This window comes from Lepidochelys kempii, chromosome 24 (genome assembly GCF_965140285.1).
Source record: "Lepidochelys kempii isolate rLepKem1 chromosome 24, rLepKem1.hap1, whole genome shotgun sequence".
Lineage (NCBI taxonomy): Eukaryota > Metazoa > Chordata > Testudines > Cheloniidae > Lepidochelys > Lepidochelys kempii.
In genome coordinates, this window is record NC_136403.1 from 10,299,954 (window position 1) to 10,325,446 (window position 25,493).

Below are 25,493 nucleotides of genomic sequence, written 5' to 3' on the forward strand. Positions count from 1 at the left end.
CCTGCGGGTCAGTCCCTGGGGACAAGGGTTGTACATAAAGCCATTTTAATGAAAGACTCTCAAAGACAAACCATGTAGCAAATGCAACCTTTATTGGCAGCAGGGCGGACTAGCCCAATTGTCACAAGTCCCACTGGGTCAGATCCTCCATGCACAACAGCCAAGCTGGCAACCCCCTGGGATGGATACCTGAGAGGCACAGACCCATCATAGGAATTAACAGAGATCAGGGCTGCTGCCCGGGCCCCTCAGCAAATCATCTGGTCGCGACGCCTCACTAGGCAGCAGCAGCACTAGGCAGACCTAGAGCATTTTCCTCCTTCTCTGCTCTGGCTTGTCAGTCCCAATGCAGAGGGCATCAGCCAGGGACAAGCTTCATTCCATGCCCTACATGCCAAGCAGGGGAGTGAAGGGTCAACGAGGCAGTCAGGCTCCCCGAGGCTGGGCCAGGGGATGGGCTGGGGTCTCTTGCAGGTCACAGGTGGGGAACATTTTCATAAATGTCATTGGCGGGTAGGGATCCCCCTTCTGGAGACCTCACTCCTGCGGCTGACTCCCAGGTGGGCTTGGGGTCCGCAAGCACAGAGTAGCTGACATAGTATTCCTCCTGGAAAGGGCACATGGACAGTGAGTGAGGTGACAGAGGCAGACAAAGGCCAGAGAGAGCAGCAGGGAGGCAGCAGCAGAACAGGGGGCGGGGGGGGGGGTGTTGCACTTACCTTGTCCCTTGACAGAATTCCCTTGGGTTTATCTGCAAGAGGAACAGGAGGGGATCAGGACTAGGCATTAACTTTCACCCCTTGAGCCCCCATCACCAGCAGTCCAGCCCCTCAGTGACCAGCCCCAGCTGTGGGATGGGTGTGAGACACAAAACTGAGGTGCTCGGGATCCCAGGACTCTGCCCCCTGGCACTGGCCAGATCCCAGCCTGGGGAGTTACATCCACCAACATAAATGCTAAGCAGGGTGAACCTGTTCAAGATGTCAGAGCCGTGCACTGCCAGCCCACCACCTGCTTCTGGAACCAAGTTCTGAGCAAGCCTTTGAAGGGTCTCTAAAGCCGAGATCACTTTTCCCATTCTTCCCATCCATCCAGTGGTTCACAGTCATGCTGGAAGGCCATAATGAGTGGGATCCCACAGGGATCAGTTCTGGGTCTGGTTCTGTTCCATATCTTCATAAATGATTTAGATAATGGCATAGAGACTACTCTTATAAAGTTTGCAGGTGATACCAAGCTGGGAGGGGTTGCAAGTGCTTTGGGGGATAGGATTAAACTTCAGACTGATCTGGACAAACTGGAGAAATGGTCTGAAGTAAATAGGATGAAATTCAATAAGGACAAATGCAAAGTACTCCACTTAGGAAAGAACAATCAGTTGCACACACACAAAATGGGAAATGACTGCCTAGGAAGGAGTGCTGCAGAAAGGGATCTGGGGGTCATAGTGGACCACAAGCTAAATATGAGTCAATAGTGTAAAGCTGTTGCAAAAAAAAGCAAACATCCTTCTGGGATGTATTAGCAGGAATGTTGTAAGCAAGACACGAGAAGTAATTCTTCCACTCTACTCCGCGATGATTAGGCCTCAACTGGAGTATTGTGTCCAGTTCTGGGCACCACATTTCAGGAAAGATGTGGACAAATTGGAGAAAGTCCAGAGAAGGGCAACAAAAATGATTAAAGGTCTAGAAAACATGACCTATGAGGGAAGATTGAAAAAACTGGGTTTGTTTAGTCTGGAAAAGAGAAGACTGAGAGGGGACATGAGAACAGTTTTCAAGTATGTAAAAGGTTGTCACAGGAGGAGGGAGAAAAATTGTTTTTCTTAAGCTCTGAGGACAGAACAAGAAGTAATGAGCTTAAATTGCAGCAAGGGAGGTTTAGGTTGGACATTAGGAAAAACTTCCAAATTGTCAGGGTGGTTAAGCACTGGAATAAATTGCCCCGGGAGATTGTGGAATCTCCACCATTGGAGATTTTTAAGAGCAGGTTAGACAAACACCTGTCAAGGACGGTCTAGATAATACTTAGTCCTGCCATGAGTGCCCGGGACTCAACTAGATGACCTCTCAAGGTCCCTTCCAGCCCTATGATTCTATTCCTCATGTTTGCGTTTGCCTCGGTGCTTCTGGATTCTGATGGGAAATGGAGACACAGGAGCCAAAACGCCAAAGGAAACACCACTCCCACAGTATTCCAGGCCTGAGCCGGATGCCAGGAGAGCCAGAAACCTCAGGAGAAATTTCCACCCAACAGATTCAGAAAAGCATCCCAATTCCAGCCCGTGAGATTCACCCAGCTCAGTATTTCCTGCTGGTTTAAAGGGACATGTTCAACTTGCAAATCACATTTATCTGCTGGTTTTGTAGTTATGACATTATGAGTAACACCTGAGATGACTGAAACTGTAAGAAGTTAGTGTAGAGAAAGTACTTTTTTCCATTTTTTGTGTTTATTTTATCATTTGACAGTGTGATACTCTGGCTACATGGGCTGTGTCCCCCCTACTAATGCCTCCTCCACACAGAGGACAAGAGCCTACTACTGCTACCAGCTTATGGACTTACTCTTTTAGGTCAAATGATAGAGGCCCATGCTTTTACTGCTAAAAGTCTCAGGTTCAAACTACACTGATGAGCCATGACTGGGGTTACTCAAACAGTAATTTCCTTGAACAATCAGTCAAGCACAGAAGAAAATGACTAACTAAGCAGACCCCCTTTAACATCCACAGGGGAGCACAGAATCCCTCTTCCTTTCGACTCGGGATGCACTGTTTAAAGGGGGCTCTCCCCCAAAACAGAATTGTTTGAAATTAGTCAATTTAAAAAAATTCAAGTTGACAGCGTCCCTTTAAGTGACTCGGATGTGGTATTCCCCGGCTTCCTGTCTTTCACTGTCCTGCCCTGTCGCTGTGCCATTTACACAGCTAGCACTACTCCCAAGGGGATGGATTTAGGGTAGGTGGAGAGAAGTGATCTGTACGGGTGAAATACACCCTGTGTTGCCTTTTAGGTTGTAAATGTGACTTGGGGTGCCCAAGCCGTGTGTGGAGGGAATTCCTCCCTCAAGGAACACATCCCTGCTGATCATCTGCTGTGTTCATTCTGCCCCTGTACACACACAGACAGAAGTCAGTGGCACAATCTAGACAACCAGATTCCAGGATTGTTTCTGTGTCACTCTGAAGCCTCGAGTGTCTGTTGAGTCAGAGTGAGGCCATGGAAACAGCTACAAGCAGGAGCAAGAGCTCTTTGTTCTTCAGGATTTCACCAGGGTCAAATCACTGCAAATCACAGTCTGTTACTGTCCATTTTTCAGTTCTCAGCCACTTCAGGCTTTTTACACTTTACGAATTACACCTGTATACCTGCACGGGCTTTCACCTGGGACCAGTTAATTGGCCTGCAGAGTCGCAGAGCAAGTGAGTGAAACGTTAGCTGCATCTGCCTGTCTCATCCCTTACATCTCTATTAAATCCTTTGTTGCCTCTTGAGGCAAGACACCGTCTTGTTCCACTCACCCACACTTCTTTTCTTGATGTTGACAACTGTATACTCCACATCTCCACTCTCCGGCTCCAGGGGACACACTGTGAAAACAAAGCCACATCTCACGTATGCCTTGCGCCCCTAGAGCAAGCGCCTGCGCTAGGCACCATCTGCCCTTCCTGCAGCTGCTATAGTGGGCCTGCTGCCCACTCCCGGAGGGCATCCCAGCAGCACGCCGACTTGCCACATTTCATTGGGATCCGACCAGGCTACAGCCACCTGGTGCCAGGTTGGAGCCAGCTCCCTGAAATGGTGCAAACTGTCTTCCCACCACAGCCCCATGCCAGGGATTGTGGGATAGGTACTCAGTGGGCGTTGCGATTGAAAGATGGCATTAGTGGGGACGTGCAACGGCTCAGCATGACCCAGCATGGACACACTGAGCTGTTTGCACCCAAACGGGCTCAATTCCAAGGGGTCGGCTCAGTTCTCTGGCGCTGAGGGTTCTCAGCCAGGGACGCGCTCATTGCTCACTGGATTGCGGGGCAGGGTCCCAGCTGGGAGGGATCGGGGCTCCGAGGGGCCCAGTATGGAAATGGAGACCCCAGCCTGGGGAAGGCAGAGAATGCTGCTCTAGTGCAGACGAGGCCAACAAGGCCCTGGTATTAACCACACACTGGTATTAACCGTGGCTCCCTCGGAACAGCGGCCGGGGTCACAGAGCCATGTCTGACCAGTGCCTCCCAGCGGGGCCACAGGCTGTGTGGGACAACGGCAGAGATAGCTGCACAGCCATAGTACCAGGGCAGCTCTCCACAGCCTTGGCACCCCGTGCCCACGCCTCGGGGCAGGGGCACCGCCTCCTCTCTCTGGTGTCGGCCACAAGTAGGCCTCCAGCAGCATCATGTCTCCGGATTATTGCCCCTTACCATTGCCGTAAGATGGCTCCTCAGCATGGAGGCCCAAGCTCCCCAGTGGAGGAAGCCCCTGGCCAGGGGGTTCATGCTGGGCTGGGAGCCGTGTGTCCCTGGGTATAGGAAGACACAGTGAACACAGTGGAACAGGGCAGACATAGACCAGAGAGAGGAAGAGACGGCACGAGATGGAGAAGGCACGAAAACGCAGAGGGCCAGAGCTCGTACACACCGAGGGCAAGGCCAGGGCTTGAGTGTAATGAGAATGCAGCCCTGAACATTTCCAGGGGAAGAGGGGGAGGGGAGAGGGGTCCTGCGACTTTTGGATCCTGGGCCCTCCCCATCCTATCACTAAATGTGACTGTTGTATGAATCTAGTATCAGAAATGCACCTGGCCCTCTGTGGCCACCCCATTCCTGACAGGCAAAAACCCTCAATAAGCCCTGCCAACTGAGCCATGCCCTCTTCGTAGAATCATAGAATCACAGAATATTAGGACTGGAAGAGACCTCAGGAGGTCATCTGGTCCAATCCCCTGCTCAAAGCAGGACCAACGCCAACTAACTTTGTAGAACCACATCCTTAATAAAGGCCTATTGGCGTTCTTGGCTCCTCCCCTGCTGGGATTCTGTGCTGTAACCCCTTTTTTCTGGGACGGGGTCCTCTCCTGAGTGCCACAGGATTCTGGGGATGGATGAACAGACATCAGCCTGCTGGCCTCTGCTCAGCCAGAGGTGCAGATTGTCTCGGAACAGGCAGAGAAGAGCTGTTTCCAAGCAATATGCTCCTGTGGAAACAGATATTTTGACTCCAAGACATAATCATAGAATCATAGAAGATCAGGGTTGGAAGAGACCTAAGGAGGTCATCCAGTCCAACCCCTGCTCAAAGCAGGACCAACCCCAACTAAATCATCCCAGCCTGGGCTTTGTCAAGCCAAGCCTTAAAAACTCTAAGAATCGAGATTCCACCACCTTCCTAGGCAATCTGCCAGACCACATGTTGTTGCTGCCCACCCTGTGACGAAGGTTACCGCTGGAAGCTGAGAACAGTGGAGAGGCTAGGAAAATCCAAGGAGCCAGCTTCAGTAATGAAAAACTGGTTCTTACATCGCATAACAAGCAGGCGGTGAGTGTGCTGTCTCCAACCGCTGAACAAGTTGGGACCCAAATATTCAGGAGCAATCTGTCACTTTGATGCCTCCCCTTTTGCCTCAAGGTGAGTCAAGTTGGGTACAAAAATATCATAGAATCAGAAATGTCAGGCTGAAGGGACCTTGAGAGGTCAACTACAGTCCACCACCCTGAGGCAGGACTAAGGAAACTAGACCATCCCTGGTAAGTGCTTGTCCAACCTGTTCTTAAACCTCCCAGAGTTTAACTCCCCTTAGAGATAGAAAAGTTGTCCTCGTATCGAAGCCAAATTTCTCTTGCTGCAGATTAAGTCCATTACATCTTGTTCTGCCTTCAGTGGCCATGGAGAACAATTGACCACTGTCCTCTTTATAACAGCCCTTAACATATATGAAGACTGATCTTTTTGGTCTTCTTTTTTCAAGCCTATACATGCCTAGTTTTTCTAACCTTTCCTCATAGGCCAGGTTTCTTGCTGTCCTCTGAACTCTCTCAATTTATCCATATCTTTCTTAAAGAATGGCACTCAAAATTGGACCCAGTACTTCAGCTGAGGCCTCACCAGTGCTGAGTAAAGTGGGACAGTTACCTCACGTGTTTTGCATGCAACACTCCTGTTAATACCTCCCAGAATGAGATTTGCCATTTTTGCAAGGCATCACACTGTTGACACATTTAATTTGTGATCCTCTACAACCCCCAGATGCTTTTCAGGAGTTCTACTGCCTAGCAAGTTATTCCCCAGCCCTGGAGCACCCACTGAGTCGGTGCCTATGTTGGCCAAGATGGTCAGGGGTGCAACCCTATGCTCTGGATGTCCCTAGCTTCTGACTGTCAGAAGCTGGGACTGGACGATAGGGGGTGGATCACTCAATAACTGCCCTGTTCTATTCATTCCTTCTGGGGCACCTGGCATTGGCCACTGTCGGAAGACAGGATATTGGGCTAGATGGGCCATTGGTCTGACCCAGTATGACTGTTCTTATGTTCTATTGCTTCCCCCCATCAACTAGGCCAATAACTCTTTCAAAGAAGGAAATTAGGTTGGTATGGCATGACTTGTTCTTGACAAATCCACATTGGCTATTACTTATTATCCTTTTGTCTTCTAAGTTCTTACAGATTGGTTGTTTAATCATTTGTTCCAGTATCTTTCCAGGTATCGAAGTTAGGCTGATAGGTTTATAATTCCCCGGGTCCTCTTTGCTCCCTCTTTTAAAGGTAGGTGCCATGTTTGCCTTTCTCTGCTTCCCTATCCCTTGTGTGTCCTTCTGCACCAGCACAGTGTGGCTGTAAAATGCTGCTGCTCTGATGTGATGGCACTTTACACCCACATTGCACTGGGATCAATGACCCACAAGGTGCAAGGCAACGGAGAATCGGGCCCCAAAGCTTTCAGGTGGACGTGCTATATAGAGTCAGGTCCAGAGAGCCCACATAAAAAGGAGGGGAAGCAGCCTGGAGAGCCAAGAGCTGAAACCAATGGGTCACTTAATAATTAAATCATGACCCATTTAAATCAAAGCAACACTGAACCCATCCTTTCCCCTGCCCCAAACCCCAACATGCTTCACCCCGTCTGTGCCTGACTCACCTCTCCGGGGCATTGAAAACCATTCCTTCTGCAAAGCAAGTGAGAAAAAGGTGCATTAATCTCTCCAGATGTGTCACCTTGGCCATCAGGTCTGGGTCACTCTCAGGGGGAGTGAATGCAAGGCAGGGGGCATGGGTAATTCATTACAGGAGACAAGACACCAAATGTGACGGAAGGGATCAGCCTTTTCCCATTCAGGAGCCTCCTGGGCTAAAGCTGTGGGATGGGTTTGGCAAAAGGCCTAAATTACAGCAGAGCAAGCGTGGGGACAAAGGTCTAGAATTCATGGTGTGAATTTGGCAGGAAGATGGAATCCGCCCTGGCTCTGACCATTTCAAGCTCCCTTTCCCAGGGAGCGGCTGCATGGCCGAGACTCCCAGAGAAACTCAGAAACGGTTGTGAGTTTCCGAGCACCCGATGGATTGTGATAGCCGCACGCTGTGGAAGGAGCCACATACCTGCTTTCTTCCAGCACTTGAAGTAGAACACCAGAGCCGCAGCGACACCCATCAGGAACAGGAAGGAGACAGTCACAGGCACAGCCACCCGGGGGCTTGCGTGCTCTGGAGAAGACAAAGGGAACATGCCCAGATAAACACAGTGCTCCTGGAGAAGAGACTTCCTGACAGAAACCAACTGAGCCTTTTGAAGCACACCTCTGCCAGTGACCACAGGGCGCAGGGCCCAGTCCAATGGGTCAGGCCTCAGACCGGGAGCCAGGCACTTGAGTTCTCTTCAATTCTGCCTCTGATTCACTGTGCGGCCTTGGGCAGGTCCTGGCCCCATTCTGTGCCTCAGTTTCCCCATCTATATAAATCATAGATTTCAAAGCCAGATGGGGCCTCTGTGATCAAGTCTGACTTCCTGTACAGCACAGGCCCTTGAACCCCCAAAATAATTCCCATTTGAACTAGAGCATGGGGCCAGTGACCATGATCTGCTCTTTGGGAACTAGCAATGAGAAGCTCTGTTCTGGTCGCTATTGTAAGGATCATCAGAGAGAACAGGGCCACCACCAACAATCAGAGCCCTTCCATTTCTGGGTAAGGACTAAGGTGCAGGAGGCTCAGATTTTAATCTCTGCCTCTGTAGCTTTGGTTCTGGGTCAGATCCAAACCCAGCTTCCTTCCATTCCAGTGCAGCTGGAATCTCATGGGAACAGCTGATCTTGTGAGAGCTCTGCAGCCTGTGTCTAAGTCTGCACGAGGCGAGCCCATCTGGTTTTGGTGTCATTGTGATGGCCACCATCTTGGCCGACACACCAGGCATTGGACTGGGAACCTCCAGAGCTGAGAGCAGAAGCTGCTACACCTTGAGCCGAGCCTCTCTAGCAGGAGCTGTACTGGACCCAGCTCCTCTGTGGACCAGGCCCAGAGGGGACACGTAACACACACTGACCAGGGGGTTCCCCCTGGACATCCCATCCTGACGGGCAGCCCCGACGGGGTCTGGAATCTGAATTACAAACCTGAACGTGAACTGGACCTGACTCTAGATCCCAGCCTGGCCTCTCTCTCCCCTGTCCCTGAGCCACATTTTACAGGTACCTTTCACGGCGATGGCCAGGATCTCGCTGGGGGCCTGGAAGACTCTCTGGGGGCTGAGCTGGTTGCTGGCAATGCACTGGTAATTCCCTCCATGGCCCAGCTGTATAGACCCAAAATGCAGCGTGTTCCCCACGGCCGTGGGCAGGCCAAGCCCCGAGACTGCAGCCAGCTCCTCAGCGTTGTGAAGCCACTTGAACAGGGGGGTGGTGCCGGACTCCACCGAGCAGCTGAGATTCAGGCTTTCTCCAGCCATGACCTCTGGCCCCATGCAATCCGCGGTGATGGTGGCCCCGGACACGGGCACTGCAAGCACAAGGGAGACGGCCTGAGAGCAAGGCTGGGGGGTGGAGAGATGCTCCGTCACAGACACACCAGAAAGGGGTAACCCAGGCTGGGCCACACAGCAGAGAACAGGCTCCAGAGATAGTGGTGTCTGGACCTTGTCAACCCAAGGGGGCTCCCTTACCACAATGTGAGGATCGAGAGCAGAGTCCCGCAGCCCAGCGAGCGGCCCATCCTGCCCACCACACAGAAGCACCAGGGCAGCACTGAGGAACCCCTACGTGTGGGAGGCAGGATGCTGCCATGTCCCGCTCCCCACAGTCACCACCGCAGCTCGTCCCACCATCACCCTGGTCTACAGGCAGAGATCCTGCCCTCCCACCCCCCCAGAGAGCTCATGTGGAGCCAGCGTACCGAGCACAGAGAGGTGGAAGGAGGCGCTGCGCTGGGGGCCACTGGCCATGCCATTATCAGCCTCGCAGAAGTAGGTCCCAGAATCCCGCTCAGACGTCACATTCAGAGCGAGGGATCCCGGCCCTTGGGAACTGACCGTCCTGTTCCCCAGAGCAGCCCCCTCGTGATGAAACTGATAGACAATGGGGGCCGAGCCGCGGGGTGACTCGCACCGGATCTCCACCACGTCCCCGATGGCGGCCCAGGCACTGGCCGCGCTGACGGTCAGGTGAGGCAGGGACACTGGAACTGACAGAGAATCGGGGCAGGTCAGGACTCAGCCTGTACCTCAGGTTGCTGAGAGGAGGGGCGGGGAATTCACTAGGATTAGGAGCTCTCTGGGCGAGAGCATCTCCTGGCTCTGTGTCTGTGTAGTGCCCAGCGCCGTGGGCCGGGGACCTGGCTGGGCTTCTTGGCACTGCCCTGTACAGATATCAGATCATTCGAAGGGAAGGACCATCGTGTTCTGAGGACCTGGCACTTCGGCCCATTTACCCCTCGTGTCACTGAGGCAGCAGGCTGCTCTAGGGTTGCCAACTTTCTAATCACACAAAACCAAACACCCAAGCCCTGCCCCTTCCCTGAGGCCCGCCCCCCGCCCCTTCCCTGAGGTTCTGCCCCCCACTCACTACATCCCCCCTCCCTCACTGGCTCGCTATCCCCCACCCTCACTGGTTGGGGTGCAGAGGGACGTGAGGGCTCTATCTGGGGGTGTGGGCTCTGGGCTGGGGCTGGGGCTGAAGGGTTCAGGGTGTGGGAGGGGGCTGCAGGTTGAGGCAGGGGGTTGGGGTGCAGAGGGAAGTGAGGGCTCCATATGGGGGTGCGGGCTCTGGGGTGGGGCCGGAGATGAGGGGCTTGGGGTGCAGGAGGGGACTCCAAGCTGGGGGTTGGGGCAGAGGGATTCAGAGTGTGGAGGAGGTCAGGGCTGTGGGCTAGGGGTGCAGGCTCTGGGGTGGGGCTGGAATGAGGGGTTTGGGATGCAGGGGGGGGGCTCTGGGTTTGATGGGGGCTCAGGGCTGGGGCAGGGGGTTGGGGTGTGGGGCTGGGGCACAGGCTTCCCTCCGGTAGCTCCCAGTCAGCGGCGCCGCTGGGCGGGGCTAAGGCAGGCTTCCTGCCTGTCCTGATTCTGCGCTGTGCCCAGGAAGCAGCCAGTTCCCAGGCGGAGGTGTGGCAAGTGGCTCTGCACGCTGCTCTCACCCCGGGCACTGCCCCCACATCTCCCATTGGCTGCAGGTTCCCGCGGGAGTGCAGAGCCAGTGCTCAGGGCAGGGACAGCGCGCAGAGCCCGGTGCCCCTCCCGCCTAGGAGCCGGACCTGCTGGCAGGGGCGAAACGCGGAAGCCCAGCCAGGCCCAGCCACCTCCCCAGCCAGCTGCGATCCCACTGGGCACAAGCGTACCCCACACCCACCAGCTTGGCGCTCTGGCCCCTCTAGTGGTGTCTGGGCCACGCCTAGTGGTGGCTGAGCCTGCTACAGCCGTGGCTGCCGAGCTGGGGCTTTCACCTCAGGCAGGAGAGGCTTGCACATTTAGAGCCCAATCCCCAGTTCTCCCGGTTGCCAGCAGCCCACCCGAGGGCGCAGTGTAACATGCCCCATCTCTGCAGGGTGGGGAGGCTGGAAGTCGGCAGAGGTACCCCCCTGGGTCCGTGTGACGGGCCTCTCTGCCCTGTGGGGGAGTTTGACAAAAGTATTTCAACCAGCTCCATTCACAACCTCGTGCGGAGGCCACATCCCTCCCTAGGGCTTCCAGCTGCTACAGCCATGGGCCTCGCCCCTCTCAGCAGGCCCAAGCCAGCAACAGTATCCCCCCAATGCCCCTCTGCTGACCTTATGCCTAAGGAGAGTCTTTCATGCTCACCCAGGCAGGGGTAAAGCCCCTGTCACCCCAACACTCAGCTGGGACCTGGCTCACCCTTCACAGCAACTTTCACCCCTGGGCTTGGTGCTGGGGCATTGCCGTTGGAGGCCACGCAGTAATACTCCCCCGTGTCGGTCTCCGTGGCTGCAGGGATCTCATAGACCAGCCTCTGTGAGACCTGAGTCTCTGTCCTCAGAGCCTGACTGGAGCCCTTCCGGTGCCAGGAGAAGGTGATTGGCCCCGTGCCCAGAGACACAGAGCAGTTCAGCACCAGCCGCTCCCCTTCCATCACCTGCCCCCCGAGGGGCTGGACCTCCATGGAAACTCGGGACACTGGGATTCCTGTGGGAGAGGGGGACAAAGGAGGGCAGGACGTGCTGCGGTGACCCAAGGGATGAGCTCGGTGCCATCTGGACAGATCAGCACTTCTGCCCCCAGGTAAGGATGGGGGTCCTGTGTGTAGAGCATTGATTTGGGGAGGGGACAGAATGCAGGGCCCAGGCCCACAACACTATGGGTCATGGGCCCACATGAAGTGTGTGGTAAATCTGCTCAGGTTTGCAAAGGCTAGTGTATATATTGCAAATGTTAGTGCAAAGGCTCGTCTTGAGCAGTGAAAGACAGTATATTCCTGAGGTACAAGGCTGGGAGCTGGGGGGATTTGGCTGGTGCCTTACTCTGTGTGATTCATGAGTGGCTCTGGGAGCATTCATGCAATCTAGTTGGGTGCGAGGCTCCACATGTTGTTGTGCTGAGTGATCACAGCACCTGAAGGGGTTTGCTGCTTGTCACTAGCAAAGCATTGTGAGAGACAGCCTAGGCTGGAGAGTTAGGGGGCTCAGTGGTCCCACAGTTCCAGGCTGCACCCTGGGGATCCCGTCACAGTCAGAACCTGCAGCTGGGGGATAATCTGCCCTCATAGCAGGACCCAGCCTGGTCGCTGATAGTCAAATCATCTTGAGCCCTGACACATGAGGGTTAATCTGCCTGCCAAAAACATGCCCAGATCCACTTTGCACCATCAGTCAGTCTAGGCTCTGCCGTGATCCTGCTCTCACTGTGGCAAGGGGAGTTTTTCCATTGACTCCAATGGGAGAAAAACCAGGCTCTTTATCTGGGTCAGTCCCTCCTATCCCCTCAACTGGGTCAAAGTAGCAAATTAGAACAATCTAAGACAATGTCAACTGGCCTCTCTCCCTGAGGTCTCCAAACCGTTGCTTTGGCATCAAGTTCTCTGCCAAGATTTCATTGTATCCAGGGCCAGATTCTCACACGAGCTCAGCCCCCAGCATCCCCCACCCTGGTCGGGTTCTCCCACGAGCTGACGTGCTGTGCTCTTTTGGCCCTACGCGAGCAGAGCTGATTCAACTCCAGCCGCCGTTCCTGTGTCCTGAAGTCTGAAGCTCTATTTTGCATCATGGAATTTATCAGGGTCTTCCCTGCACCTCATATTTCAGCCTGCAAATGCCACTGGACTGTGGCAGGGGCAGGTTGGCCCCATGTGGGCTCAGAAGCCACAGAAAGCTCGGCATAGATTCCATGTAGTTTTCTTTCCATCCCAGATAGGTGGGAACCTTCAGAACCTGACCCCACCATCCCTGCCCCAGACACTCACGTTTAACAGCAATCTTTAACTTGGGACTCCATTTCCATACACTTGAGGTCACCGTCCGCACCACACAATGGTAATATCCTGAGTCCTGTAGCCCTGCCACTGGGATGTGGTAGTCAATGGAGCTCCTAGATCCTCCCAAGTCCCTGCTGTCTTTGTAGAAGAATCTCTGAAGCAATGTGTCCGATTTCTGGGGGTTGAGCTCTGTGACACACCTCAGGGTCACCGGGCTTCCTTCTATGGGGTCACCTGAGCCTGCTGCCCTCAGCACCGGAGACGAAAACAACTCTAGAAGCAGATCAAACTTGGTCACCAGCAGTGTTCAACGCCAGAGCCCAGGGTAGGCTTTGGAAACTACTGCATTTCAGACCGACAGACAGGGATCTACCCCCTGCCCATCCCTAAAATCTCCCATCACAATGAACCTGTTTCCCTGTGAGAGAACATTTCACTCTCATTTGGAGTCCTGATCCCCTGTAGCAGCCCGTCATTGACTTCCTGTTGGTTTTTAAAGCCTCTCACCACATCAGAACAGGCCTCCTTGGAGGGACCTTCTCCTGCTTTATCTACCATCGTGGCAGCTGGGAGCTCCAGAGATGGAACTGCTGATCCTGCAATGCTGGGCCAGGGGAGGTAGGGCCAGGACTCTGTGCAGATGGATGGGGAAGTCATGCCAGAGCAGGACCCCGGGCTGTTCTCTCTCCCTGTCAGCTCTCTGAGATTTGCGGGGGCTGGTTGTTTGTTGTGGTCTAAGGCTGGTTTCAGAGGTGGGGAGGGCAGGATTTCTGAGCCCACTTTGATATTTATTTATTGCTCCCGTTATTTAATAAATAACGTTGTTTGCGTTTGAATGCATGTTTTGTTCTTTGTCTTCTGAGGCCCCCCTGAGGGAGGAAGGTAGCAGGTGCCAGATGATCATTTGTGAGGAGCGGGAGGGAGAGCTCAGTGGTTTGAGCATTGACCTGCTAAACCCAGGGTTGTGAGTTCAATCCTTGAGGGGACCATTTAGGGATCTGGGGCAAAAATTGAGGATTGGTCCTGCTTTCAGCTGTGGGTTGGACTAGATGACCTCCAGAGGTTCCTTCCAACCCTGAGATTCTATGAGGTCATTATTAGGTATTGTCTTTCATTGTAGGTTTATCTAACCCCACTTGCTTTGCTCTGTGTAGACATACAGATATTAAAATATTTCTCAAACATACATTGTTAGCAGCTATGGCTCTTGCTCCTTCTTTGCAGAGGTGGATTAGGGGTTTGTGGGGCCCTGGACCAGAGCAAGTGGACTGGGCAAGCCTCATCTGGAGTACTGTGTCCAGTTTTGGGCCCCACACAACAAGAAGGATGTGGATAAATTGGAGAGAGTCCAGCGAAGGGCAACAAAAATGATTAGGGGTCTAGAACACATGACTTATGAGGAGAGGCTGAGGGAACTGGGATTGTTTAGCCTGCAGAAGAGAAAAATGAGGGGGGATTTGATAGCTGCTTTCAACTACCTGAAAGGGGTTTCCAAAGAGGATGGCTCTAGACTGTTCTCAATGGTAGCAGATGACAGAACAAGGAGTAATGGTCTCAAGTTGCAGTGGGAGTGGTTTAGATTGGATATTAGGAAAAACTTTTTCACTAAGAGGGTGGTGAAACACTGGAATGCGTTACCTAGGGAGGTGGTAGAATCTCCTTCCTTAGAGGTTTTTAAGGTCAGGCTTGACAAAGCCCTGGCTGGGATGATTTAACTGGGAATTGATCCTGCTTCGAGCAGGGGGTTGGACTAGATGACCTTCAGGGGTCCCTTCCAACCCTGATATTCTATGATTTTATGATTCTAAGTGGGGGCCCCTCCCCACCACTTCTGCCTGAAGTCACACTCCACCCCCACTCACCCCCCGGCACTCATGCTGGGGAGTGGGGTCGGGGCGTAGGGGCTTCCCCTGCTCCCCAGCAGGAGCACTGGTCGAGTGGGGGGAGCGGGTCAGGGCATGGACGCACCCATTTTTCCAGGGGCCCCCCAATTGGCCCAGGCCCCTGAGCATGGGTCCCATTGGCCCAGTGGCTAATCTGCCACTGATTCTCTGCCCTTCTGTCTGCAGCAAGTAAGATTGTCACCACTCACCCTTATGCATATTCCAAACCCTTAGCTTCCCCTCAGAGCTAAAGCCAATGAGAGTCAGTAGTCCCAACCCAACAGGTGGGACATCTTGTCTGGGGGGCATTAATTAGGCTAAAGTTAAAATACTCAGCTCCCAGGAAAGGAAGCTCTGCAATATGATAAGGAATCTTCCAACTAAACCAAAGACTCCCATCATTCACTTGTGGCTGACTCCCATCTCTTTCAGTCTAGCTAAGGAAACCCCCTGCCAGGCGACTGACAGGAATAACTACTCCTTTTCTCATGCAGAGTGCCCTCTGTCTCCTATGTGTGAACCAAGGGCCAAGAAGGAGTATGGAAGCTGTGGGAGTTAAATCAACTAGAGCCAACTGACTGGGAGACCTGGAAAACTGAAGGTCAAATGGGATAAACCCCCTGTTTCCCCAAGAAATCCAAACTACCCTGCCTTCACCTCCAGCCCCACTGCACGTTTGTTTGCCTGATTTATCTCTGGGTGAATAATCTGTCTTGTTCCTCTGATACAATGTCTCATATTCAGCAGTCTCTCGTTGGAGTCTGTTGCTTCTGATGAAGTGAGCTGTAGCTCACAAAAGCTTATGCTCAAATATATTTGTTGGTCTCTAAGGTGCCACAAGTACTCCTTTTCTTTTTGCGAATACAGACTAAAGCTCATGCTCAAATAAATTGGTTAGTCTCTAAGGTGCCACAAGTCCTCCTTTTCTTTTTGCGAATACAGACTAACACGGCTGTTACTCTGAACTCTGAAACCTGTCATATCCAATGATAATCCCTGGAAGATGTGACTTGGAAGGTATTAGATACAATCAAAGAATGTCTGACCCATGTCCATTGATTTAGAGGACTATAAGAGGTTGTTCATTTCCTTTCTAATGGGTTGCTGCGCTCTAGAAGTGACAACTATTGTATAGCACAAGCAAGAGACAGGAATGTTAAGAGGTATAAGCACGTAAAAGTGAGGAGCCCAGTCCATCGTCCAGGCTAATACTGAAATACAATCCATGGAATAAATGAAACCTTCTGACTAACAGGAGTATCGAAGAGACAAGGTGGGGGAGGTAATATCTCTTATTGCCTCAACTTCTGTTTTTGAGAGAGACAAGCTTTCATGCTTACAATTCAGCGCACTGAATTCCCCAATAACAACTATGTGGGTGAAATGAGACAATCACACCACCAGGGGTGGGGAACCTTTTTTCTCTCTGGGGCCACTGACCCACAGAAAAACTCAGTTGTGGGCCACACACAGCCCCGCGGGGGAGCACAGAGGCTTGGGGCTTCCCGTAGGCTCCAGGGTGGGGCTAGAAATGAGGGATTCAGGGTGTGGGAAGGGGCTCCGGGCTGAGGCAAGGGGTTGGGGTGCAGGAGTGGGTGAGGGCTCCAGCTGGGGGTGCGGGCTCTGAGGTGGGGCTGGGAATGAGGGGTTTGGAGTGCAGGAGTGGGCTTAGGGCTGGGGTAGGGGTTTGGGGTATGGGAGGAGGTTCGAGGTGCTGGCTCCAGGAGGGAGTTTGGGTGCCGGAGGGGGCTCAGGGCGGGGGCAGGGAGTTCGGGCTGCGGGCTCAGGCCATGCGGCACTTACCTCAAGTGGCTCCCAGCCGGTGGTTCAGTGGGGCTCCAGGAAGCAGATGGCCTGTCCGGTCTGTAGGCAGAGGCACGGCCAGGCGGCTGCCCCCACAGCTCCATTGGCTGCAGTTCCCGGCCAAAGGGAGTTGCAGAACCAGCGCTGAGGGCAGGGGCAGCACACGGAGCTTCCCTGATCACCCCTTTGCCTTGGGGCCACAGGGACATGGTGGCTGCTTCCAGGAGCTTGCCACAGGCCAGAGACTTGCCACAAGCCAGATGAAATTAAGCAGTGGGCCAGATCCAGCCCACGGGCTGTAGGTTCCCCACCCCTGCACTACGCTCTCAAATGAACTCACACAGAAACATGACAGAAGACAAAAAAGCCCTATCACCTGTGGGTGAACACGTTTCACAGAACGATCACTGCATATCTGACCTCTCAGTCCTTGTCCCCAAAGGAAACCTGCACAACACCTTCAAAAGATGAGCCTGGAAACTTCAATTCAGAACTTTGCTAGACACTAAAAATCATGGACTGATAGAGACACTGGATTTATGGCTTATTACAAGAATCTACAACACCCTAACCTCCCCCCTACAGTTTCCTCCCCCTATGACAGAAGGGATGTTAACTGGCCACTTCCCCTTGAATGGTCCCTTGAAATGTGTTAATTCCTGATGCTAAACAATCTGTCCCACTTTATATTTAGCTGTGACACTTTCGGTACCTTTCCCAGACCTGGCGAAGAGCTCTGTGTGGTTCGAAAGCTTGTCTTTCTCACCAAGAGAAATTTGTCCAATAAAAGCAACTATTTCACCGCACTCCTTGTCTCTCTAATATCCTGGAGGGACCAACAAGGCTCCACTGCATAGGAGCATCCAAGAAATTTGTCATGTCCCAACACCATCTGCTGGATACTGATGGAAGCAGCTGAAAAATGGAGAGCTGAAATCTGAGTGCCTGTTTACCAGGGCCAGATAAAAATAAGAGGGGCTATACTCTGTGAGCACATGTGGACCTCAGAGCTTTGCTAAACCCCCATGTGGGAAAGACTCTCTCCCCTCTCCCACACATCATGGTCACAGCATGAAGCAGAGTTGACTGAACCTAACAATAAACTGCTGAATCCAGAAGTGTGACCGGACGCCCAGACCAGCTGGGTGGAAAGGACTCTCCCCTATGTCAGGGTTACCGGGGTCAGGAGAAGTGGTGAGATTTCATTTCAAATATGTGTTTCTCCTGCTATTCTTGAATATGACAAACTGCAGATTAGCTGGTTGAGTCTGCGTTCTTTAGTGAGCCCTCACTAACTAATGCCATGTGCAGGGGTCTCTGACCTAAGCCCAGGCAAACTGGCCTAAGAGAGATTTAAAACAATACCTTTACGCAATCACTTTTGGTATTTTAAATTTGTGCCTTTCACACCAAACTATTTAACTAGCAGGGCCACACGCTGAGCCTTATAAGTGCCTTCGAGACAAGCGTACCCTTCCCCCTTGGAGAAATCCTGGAAGTGTGAGAAATGTATCAGAGGGACTAAAGAACTGATGAATGTAAATAAATGTCATAAGAAATTTTGGTGATCTGTGCTCTTCCTCGGTACACCTGCTGAGCCTCAATGCTAGTCTATAACAGTTGTAAGAGTGTATTGGTGTGTTCAGTGCATGCCTAGAACACTGGTTGTGTGTACACTTGACTGGTGCCGTGTTAATGGTAGACTGGTGTGGTCCGGAGTGAATTAATAAACTGTTGATTGGTTAAGAATAACCAAGTGACCTGTTCTGAGAAATACTGGCCCAGGTAAAAGCTGACCTGAAAAGAACCTAGCATTACAATGAGTAAGCTAAGCGCTCATGGGACTCTGTAGAAGGGGTTATCCTGTTTAGGTTCCATTCCAATACTGGCTACAGCTCTTATCACATTGGCAAATCGAGTCTGTTAGTTCTCAGCTTTAAAATCAAACCGGCACCTTGGCACGTTCCTAAAATGGATCCATTTTACGCTGACGCCCGTCCCTGCCTGCTGCGCTGTAATGCTCCTGTTCCTACAGCTAGAGATAAAGGGCCCAATTCTGACCTCACTTACCCCTGGGGACGTCAGTTGTAGCAGCCAGTGCAGCTACGTCAATGTCAAAGCAAGGGGAGACCAGATTTTGGACTAAAGTCACTTGGCCAAATTATGATTCTCCTAATGGCAGCTAGGTAAAGGCAAAGCCTTCCCCGCCAAGGAAGCTGGGGCAGGATGTCCACTGCTTATTGTATGAAGAAAGAGGTGCCGGACTCAAGCAATAGTGACGGGGTCCTCTGCACCACATGACCTCGCACACACCATACGTGCGAGGTCACACCTTGCACCACTGACAGAAGATGCACCAGGCTCAGCTCTGAGTATGTCCTGTGTGCTGAGACTGCCCCCTCTCTGCCCAGCCCCCCACTCACAAAAATTCCTCACCTTGGACAGAAATAGACACCACAGGAGAAATTTTTTCAGAAATCATGAATATAGTTTTCACTGATCCTGTGCAGTGATATTTGCCACTGTCACTTGTCCTTGCTTGTTTGATGGACAGCTCTGAGTTCACATAGGGTGGAGTAATGTATGCTTCATTTCTGTAATATTTTATCCCAGATACCTCTGCTCCCTTCCATCCGTAGCACCTCAGGTGCAGCGGGTCCCCTTCGAACACAGCATAGTAAGGGGCCTGGAGAATCAGCCACTCTGAAAGAGAGACACCGAGAGCCAATGGCGGGTTACTGCATGGCCCAACAGGGCCCGTGCCCAGGGGCCCCAGCCAATTTGGGGCCCGAAGAAAAATCTCCCCCTGCCATGGCCATGGGGCTGGAGGAGCTCTTGCTGCCCGCCGTGGCCCCAAGGCACAGAACTTCTCCAGTCTCGGGGCTGCAGGGTGGGGGGGAAATGAGGGGTGGACGGAGGGGTGGAAAGGAGCAAGCAGGGGGAGGCGCCATGGGGGAAGGGTGGAATGGGACAGGGCCATGGGCGGAATGGGTGGGGGCTGCAAGGGGAAGGGACAAAGCTGGGCTGGGTGTGGAATGGGGGCAGGGCCATGGCAGAAGGGGCTGGGCCACGGCTCCAGCACCGGGCTCCTCCCGCGACTTGCTCCAGCCCAGGGCTCCAGGAGACCTTAATCCGCCTCTGCTGAGAGCAGGAGCTCCAGGAGATCATGGCACCAGGGAACTCAGTGCGCTCAGTTCTGCAGGCTGTGGGCTGCAAGTCACACTCACCCTTTGCAGGGAGGGAGAGAGAGAGTCAGGCAAAAAAGTTCCCCAGGCCGCAGGTAAAAGTGAACCACAAGAAAATCCTTTCTAGCCAAGAGAAAGACAGACATTAAGTTGCCCTGGTAAGGAGGGGCAGGCGTGCCAAACAACCGCAAGAGGGGTGAGTCCAGGCTGAGCGAGGGGGAGGCAGGAGACAGGGTCAGGGCTCTGGAGAGAGAGCTCGGGAGGGAAACAGCATCAGAGGAGGTGGGATAGCAGCTCCCAGAGGGGGAAGGAGGGGGCTGTGCCCGCTGGCCTGCAGCGTGGAATTTGGGAGCAAACCCAGATTCTATTGACTGATCCCCCACCACAGCCCAAGCCAGGAGCAGCCTCCCCAGGCTGCAGGGATGGGAGCATGCCTGCCCCACTGCTGCTCCGGCTCCAGTGAGCTGGGGGCAGGTGCCCCAAGGCCTTTCTCCTGCAGCCGGGGGGCCTCCACGTAGGGTGTGACCACCCGTCCCTTATTTTAAGGAACACCCCTTGACCATTTGAAATATTAAATTGAAGCTTACGACAATTGCACTGTATTCCAGAGGGCAGGAGAAATGTACACGTGGGAGAACAACATGCTCTGCTAAGGGAAATGGTGTTTTCTTAAATTGTCCCTTATTTTTCATGTAGTTTTCCCTAATTTCCATCCAATAAAAGTGGCCACCTGACCTGCAGGCTAGATCCCTGCCAGACCCCGAGTGGAGCTGTGGGCAGGTAGCTGGCAGCATCTCCCTCCACTCACTGCTTCAGGAGCTGGGTTTGCCCCACTGCAGAGTGGGCAGCAGCTCCACAGTGCCCCACAGGTCAGAGCAGAGCAGAAAGGCTTCGACCTGCTGTTACGTGACTCACTTTCAGAAATGGTCAGCAGAACGGGGTCGCTTTGCCCGGAGCCAGGAGCCTTGCACTGGTATCTACCTGCATCACTCATCTTTGTCTTTTCAATTCTGAAGCTATTTTTTACTGTGTTTCTGAATGGCTTGTTGTTGTGATACCATGCGAAATTCCGTCCAGGAGAGTGGGATGTGCTGCACGTCAGAGTAACGCTCTGCCCTGTAAACACTGTGCTCCATGGAGGGTTAAGGGTCAGCGTGGCCTTTTGTGCAGTCGCTGTAGGGCCGGCAGAGAGGGAGGAGACAACAGGACAGAGCTGCCCTCAGGGTAAAGGAGGAGATGAGCCCCATGGCCTCAGCACGGGAGGCTGGAGCCAGGGAACTGCGCAGGGGTACGCTCTAGGCTGGGATTGCCAAAGGGGTTAGGCACCTGACTGCCTGGGCAGTGCCCCTGGTTATCAAGTATTGTTTAGCACTGGGGAGAGGGCGATGTTACGGTAATGCCACATGGCATCCAAGTCCTGTTTAGCATTAGGGGGTACTGGGATAATGTCCCAGTGGCGCTCCCTTGGTACCCAGGAACTGTCTAGTACTAGGGGCAGTAGGATAGTGTCATAGCAGCACCCCCAGTAGCCAGGTATTGTCAGGTACTGTGGAGCAGTGGGGAAATGTCACAGCAGCCCCCCATACCCAGGCAGTGTCTGGTGATAGGGGGCAGTGGGGTAATGTCACAGCAGACCCCGTAGCCGGGTACTGTCTGGTGATACGGGGCAGTGGGGTAATGTCACGGCAGACCCCATAGCCGGGTACTGACTGGTGATAGGGGGCAGTGGGGTAATGTCACAGCAGACCCCATAGCCGGGTACTGTCTGGTGATAGGGGGCAGTGGGATAATGTCACGGCAGACCCCGTAGCCGGGTACTGTCTGGTGATAGGGGGCAGTGGGGTAATGTCACGGCAGACCCCGTAGCCGGGTACTGTCTGGTGATAGGGGGCAGTGGGGTAATGTCACGGCAGACCCCGTAGCCGGGTACTGTCTGGTGATAGGGGGCAGTGGGGTAATGTCACGGCAGACCCCGTAGCCGGGTACTGTCTGGTGATAGGGGGCAGTGGGATAATGTCACGGCAGACCCCGTAGCCGGGTACTGTCTGGTGATAGGGGGCAGTGGGGTAATGTCACGGCAGACCCCGTAGCCGGGTACTGTCTGGTGATAGGGGGCGGTGGGGTAATGTCACGGCAGACCCCGTAGCCGGGTACTGTCTGGTGATAGGGGGCGGTGGGGTAATGTCCCGGCAGACCCCGTAGCCGGGTACTGACTGGTGATAGGGGGCAGTGGGGTAATGTCACGGCAGACCCCGTAGCCGGGTACTGACTGGTGATAGGGGGCGGTGGGGTAACGTCCCAGCAGACCCTGTAGCCGGGTACTGTCTGGTGATAGAGGGCAGTGGGGTAATGTCACAGCAGACCCCGTAGCCGGGTACTGGCTGGTGACAGGGGGCAGTGGGGTAATGTCACAGCAGACCCCGTAGCCGGGTACTGTCAGGTGATAGAAGGCAGTGGGGTAATGTCACGGCAGACCCTGTAGCCGGGTACTGTCTGGTGATAGAGGGCAGTGGGGTAATGTCACAGCAGACCCCGTAGCCGGGTACTGTCTGGTGATAGGGGGCAGTGGGGTAATGTCACAGCAGACCCCGTAGCCGGGTACTGTCTGGTGATAGGGGGCGGTGGGGTAATGTCACAGCAGACCCCGTAGCCGGGTACTGTCTGGTGATAGAGGGCGGTGGGATAATGTCCCGGCAGACCCCGTAGCCGGGTACTGTCTGGTGATAGAGGGCAGTGGGATAATGTCCCGGCAGACCCCGTAGCCGGGTACTGTCTGGTGATAGAGGGCAGTGGGATAATGTCCGAGCAGACCCCGTAGCCGGGTACTGTCTGGTGATAGAGGGCAGTTGGGTAATGTCACAGCAGACCCCGTAGCCGGGTACTGTCTGGTGATAGAGGGCAGTGGGGTAATGTCACAGCAGACCCTGTAGCCGGGTACTGTCTGGTGATAGGGGGCAGTGGGGTAATGTCACAGCAGACCCCGTAGCCGGGTACTGTCAGGTGATAGGGGGCAGTGGGGTAATGTCCCAGCAGCACCTCCTGGTACCCAGGTACTGTCTAGTATTTGAGAGCAGGGGCAGCACCCCCTGGTACCTGCACGTTAGGGGTTGGGGCCCCTGCAGTTTATGTTAGCAGGAATATTCAGAGATGAGCAGGACTCACCAGCTAGGCCAAGGGCTGCAAAAGAAATGAGAAGGAATGAGGCTTAGTGCAGTCTGTTTCCCGCAACACCAGGGCGGGGGCTGTTATGGGAAGTCCTCTGGCCTGGGTCAAGCAGCTGCTCAGACACGGGGATCACTGAGGTCCCTTCTCGCACCACAATCTAGGGAGGGAGCCTGCTCCCCAGGCTGTCAGAGCCTTCACCTCCCCTGCACATGGGGACATGGAGCCCACCCGGGCCAGGGGCTCCTCCAAGGCCCGTCTGGGGGAGTGCGGGGAAGAGATCCCAGGCATCCAGACTCCTAGAGCTGCACCATCGGGACTAAGCACAGACCAGATCCCGGCTGGGATGGGCTCAGGGTGAGTCCATGGACTCAGAGCGCTGCCGGGCCTGCGCCCGGTTCGTCACACGTGAGACACCTGCTGGCAGCACATCCCAGCTACCCCAGCAGCTCACCCGCCCCACCCCACTGTGCCCGGCCCCACTGCCTCACTGGCACTGGCCATGGCATATCCCTCTGTAGGACCAAGATCCCTCCTGGTACCAGAGCCCACCTCTCTTCATTCCCCAGAGTGTGAAGATCTCAGAAGCCAGCAAACCCAGGGGAGCCCACACTGAGCTGGGCAGGACACCTGCTGCTCCCCTGGCGTCCCCAGCTCTGCGGCTCGGTGAATGGGGCTGATGTCTCGCCTTCTCTCGGACAGTGAAATGTCTTCCCTGGCCGTCACCAAACCTCATACCCACAGCTAAAATGGCCCATTCCTTGGCACTATCTGCCCCCTTGGGGCTGTCTGCAGACTGGCCAGGGACTGAATGGGCCATGGAGACTGAGTCCCCCTCTCTGTTCCTGCAGCAGGGGGAATCGCTCTGAATCTCACTAAACTCCTCTGGGACAGCTGCTCCCCCGTGCAGCCTGCATGGGCTGTCAGCGCCCTGGGACTGCAGTACAATCACCCAGCCCTCCTGCCCACCCCCATGGCCCCCCAACACCCAGCCCCCCAGCCCCTACTCACCCAGCACAAGCAGCTCTGCCCTCCCCAGCATCCTGGACGCTGTGAAAGGAGCCGACCCACACACGTAGTGCAGCAAAACATGCTCCCCTTTGCATAACCTCTCTGCTGGGGAAAGGGGAAGGAAGCAGCTTTCCCTTTCGCATAAGGGCTGCACCTTTCGCCCAGCTAGGGTGACCAGATGTCCTGATTTAATAGGGACAGTCCCGATATTTGGGGCTTTTGCTTATATGGGCACTTATTACCCCCCAGCCCCGATATAGGCATCTATTACCCGCCACCCCCGATATAGGCACCTATTACCCCCACCCCCGATATAGGCACCTATTACCCCCCGACTCCCATCCTGATTTTTCACACTTGGTATCTGGTCACCCTATGCCCAACCCAGGGTCCGGAGCCAGCTGAGGGGAGCTCAGCACTCCCTCACAGCCAGCCTGGGATGGGGCTGCCGCAGCCCTGGGGGTGGGCTGCTACCCGTCACCTCTCCTGGGGCAAGGAGATCTTTGACCCACATGTGGAGCCGCCCCCAGGCACAGGCAGGGGATCTTGGCTCAGCCTTGTCCTGGCTCTTGTATATACCAGGCGAGACACAGAGGACCAAACCCCAGTGGCTGTAAATTGTCTCTGCTCCAGTGAAGTCAATGGAGTGATTTACACCCACTGCGGATCTGGCCTAGGGTGCTCATCGACTTTCTGAGGAAACTACAATGCATTGGTGATCTTCCTGAAAACACCATCCTGGCCACCATGGATGTAGAAGCTCTATCTGTTAGTCTTTATGGTGCCACCGGACTCCTTGTTGTTTTTGTGGCTACAGACTAACACGGCTATCCCCTGATACTCGTCTCCCTCTGGTCTTTCTGCACATTGCCAGCATTTAGCTGCTGACCCTGCACATGACCCCAGAGAATCTGCATCCCCCCTGGCTCCCCAACCGCCACCCACACCCCGACACTCCCGGCCTGCCCAGCTCGTCTGCCCCATCTGTAATGCCAGTAACTATGCTGGGTTCCCAGTCAGCCCGTTACAGGCCTGACTCCGATCTCGCTCTTGCTGGGTTTACTCCCGGGACTGGCCGTGGAGTCGCTCCTGAGTCACCCCCAGGGGAGCGAGCAGCACTCAGCCACGCTAGTTCAAGTGAGGAGCAAACACGGGAGGCTGGTCAAAACAAAGAGGCAAATGGTGTTAAAAATGAAACACTGAAAATGCACTTTGGCCCCATTTCTTTCCAACAGCCCCCCATTTGAACAGAGGGTGTCTCCTCGCTAGATCCCAAACCTTTACCCCCCTTTTACAGATGGGCCAGCTGAGGCACAGAGGGGGAAGCGGCCTTGCCCAGGGTCACCCAGCAGAGCAGTGGCAGAACTGGGGTTGAACTCCCAGCTCCTGAGTCCCAGTCTAGTGCCTAACTGCTAGGCTACACTCCCTACCTAGGCGGCTGTGGGGTTGAAACCTATGTCCCCAAAGAGACTGGAGCCCAACCCCAGTCAGTCTCCGTAGGCACATATCTGCCTGCCTCCATGCACGCCCCTCCTCTATCACCAGC

At 54.1% G+C, this 25,493-nt stretch overlaps 1 protein-coding gene across 1 annotated transcript; it reads right to left on the reverse strand.

Annotated features, from left to right (window-relative positions):
• Positions 1 to 73: 73 nt before the first annotated feature.
• Positions 74 to 23,978, reverse strand: LOC140902700 (Fc receptor-like protein 3). Its single transcript, XM_073323052.2, has 14 exons — positions 23,948 to 23,978; positions 22,937 to 22,951; positions 20,690 to 20,947; positions 19,026 to 19,292; positions 12,892 to 13,176; positions 11,331 to 11,618; positions 9,380 to 9,667; positions 8,684 to 8,986; positions 7,595 to 7,699; positions 7,137 to 7,164; positions 4,424 to 4,521; positions 3,527 to 3,595; positions 720 to 751; positions 74 to 607 (listed from the first exon to the last, which is right to left on the reverse strand). The coding sequence occupies exons 1-14, from the start codon at positions 23,976 to 23,978 to the stop codon at positions 476 to 478; spliced, it is 2,199 nt and encodes a 732-aa protein (XP_073179153.2). The 3' UTR covers positions 74 to 475.
• Between the last annotated feature and the right edge of the window lie 1,515 nt (positions 23,979 to 25,493).

Coding starts and splice junctions, on each gene's coding strand:
- LOC140902700 (XM_073323052.2), bottom strand. CDS start 23,978: ATGCTGGGGAGGGCAGAGCTGCTTGTGCTGG. Junction 9,668..11,330: donor GGTGAAAGTTGCTGTGAAGG/GTGAGCCAGGTC, acceptor ATTCTCTGTCAG/TTCCAGTGTCCCTGCCTCAC. Junction 7,700..8,683: donor CCTGGCCATCGCCGTGAAAG/GTACCTGTAAAA, acceptor TGTCTTCTCCAG/AGCACGCAAGCCCCCGGGTG.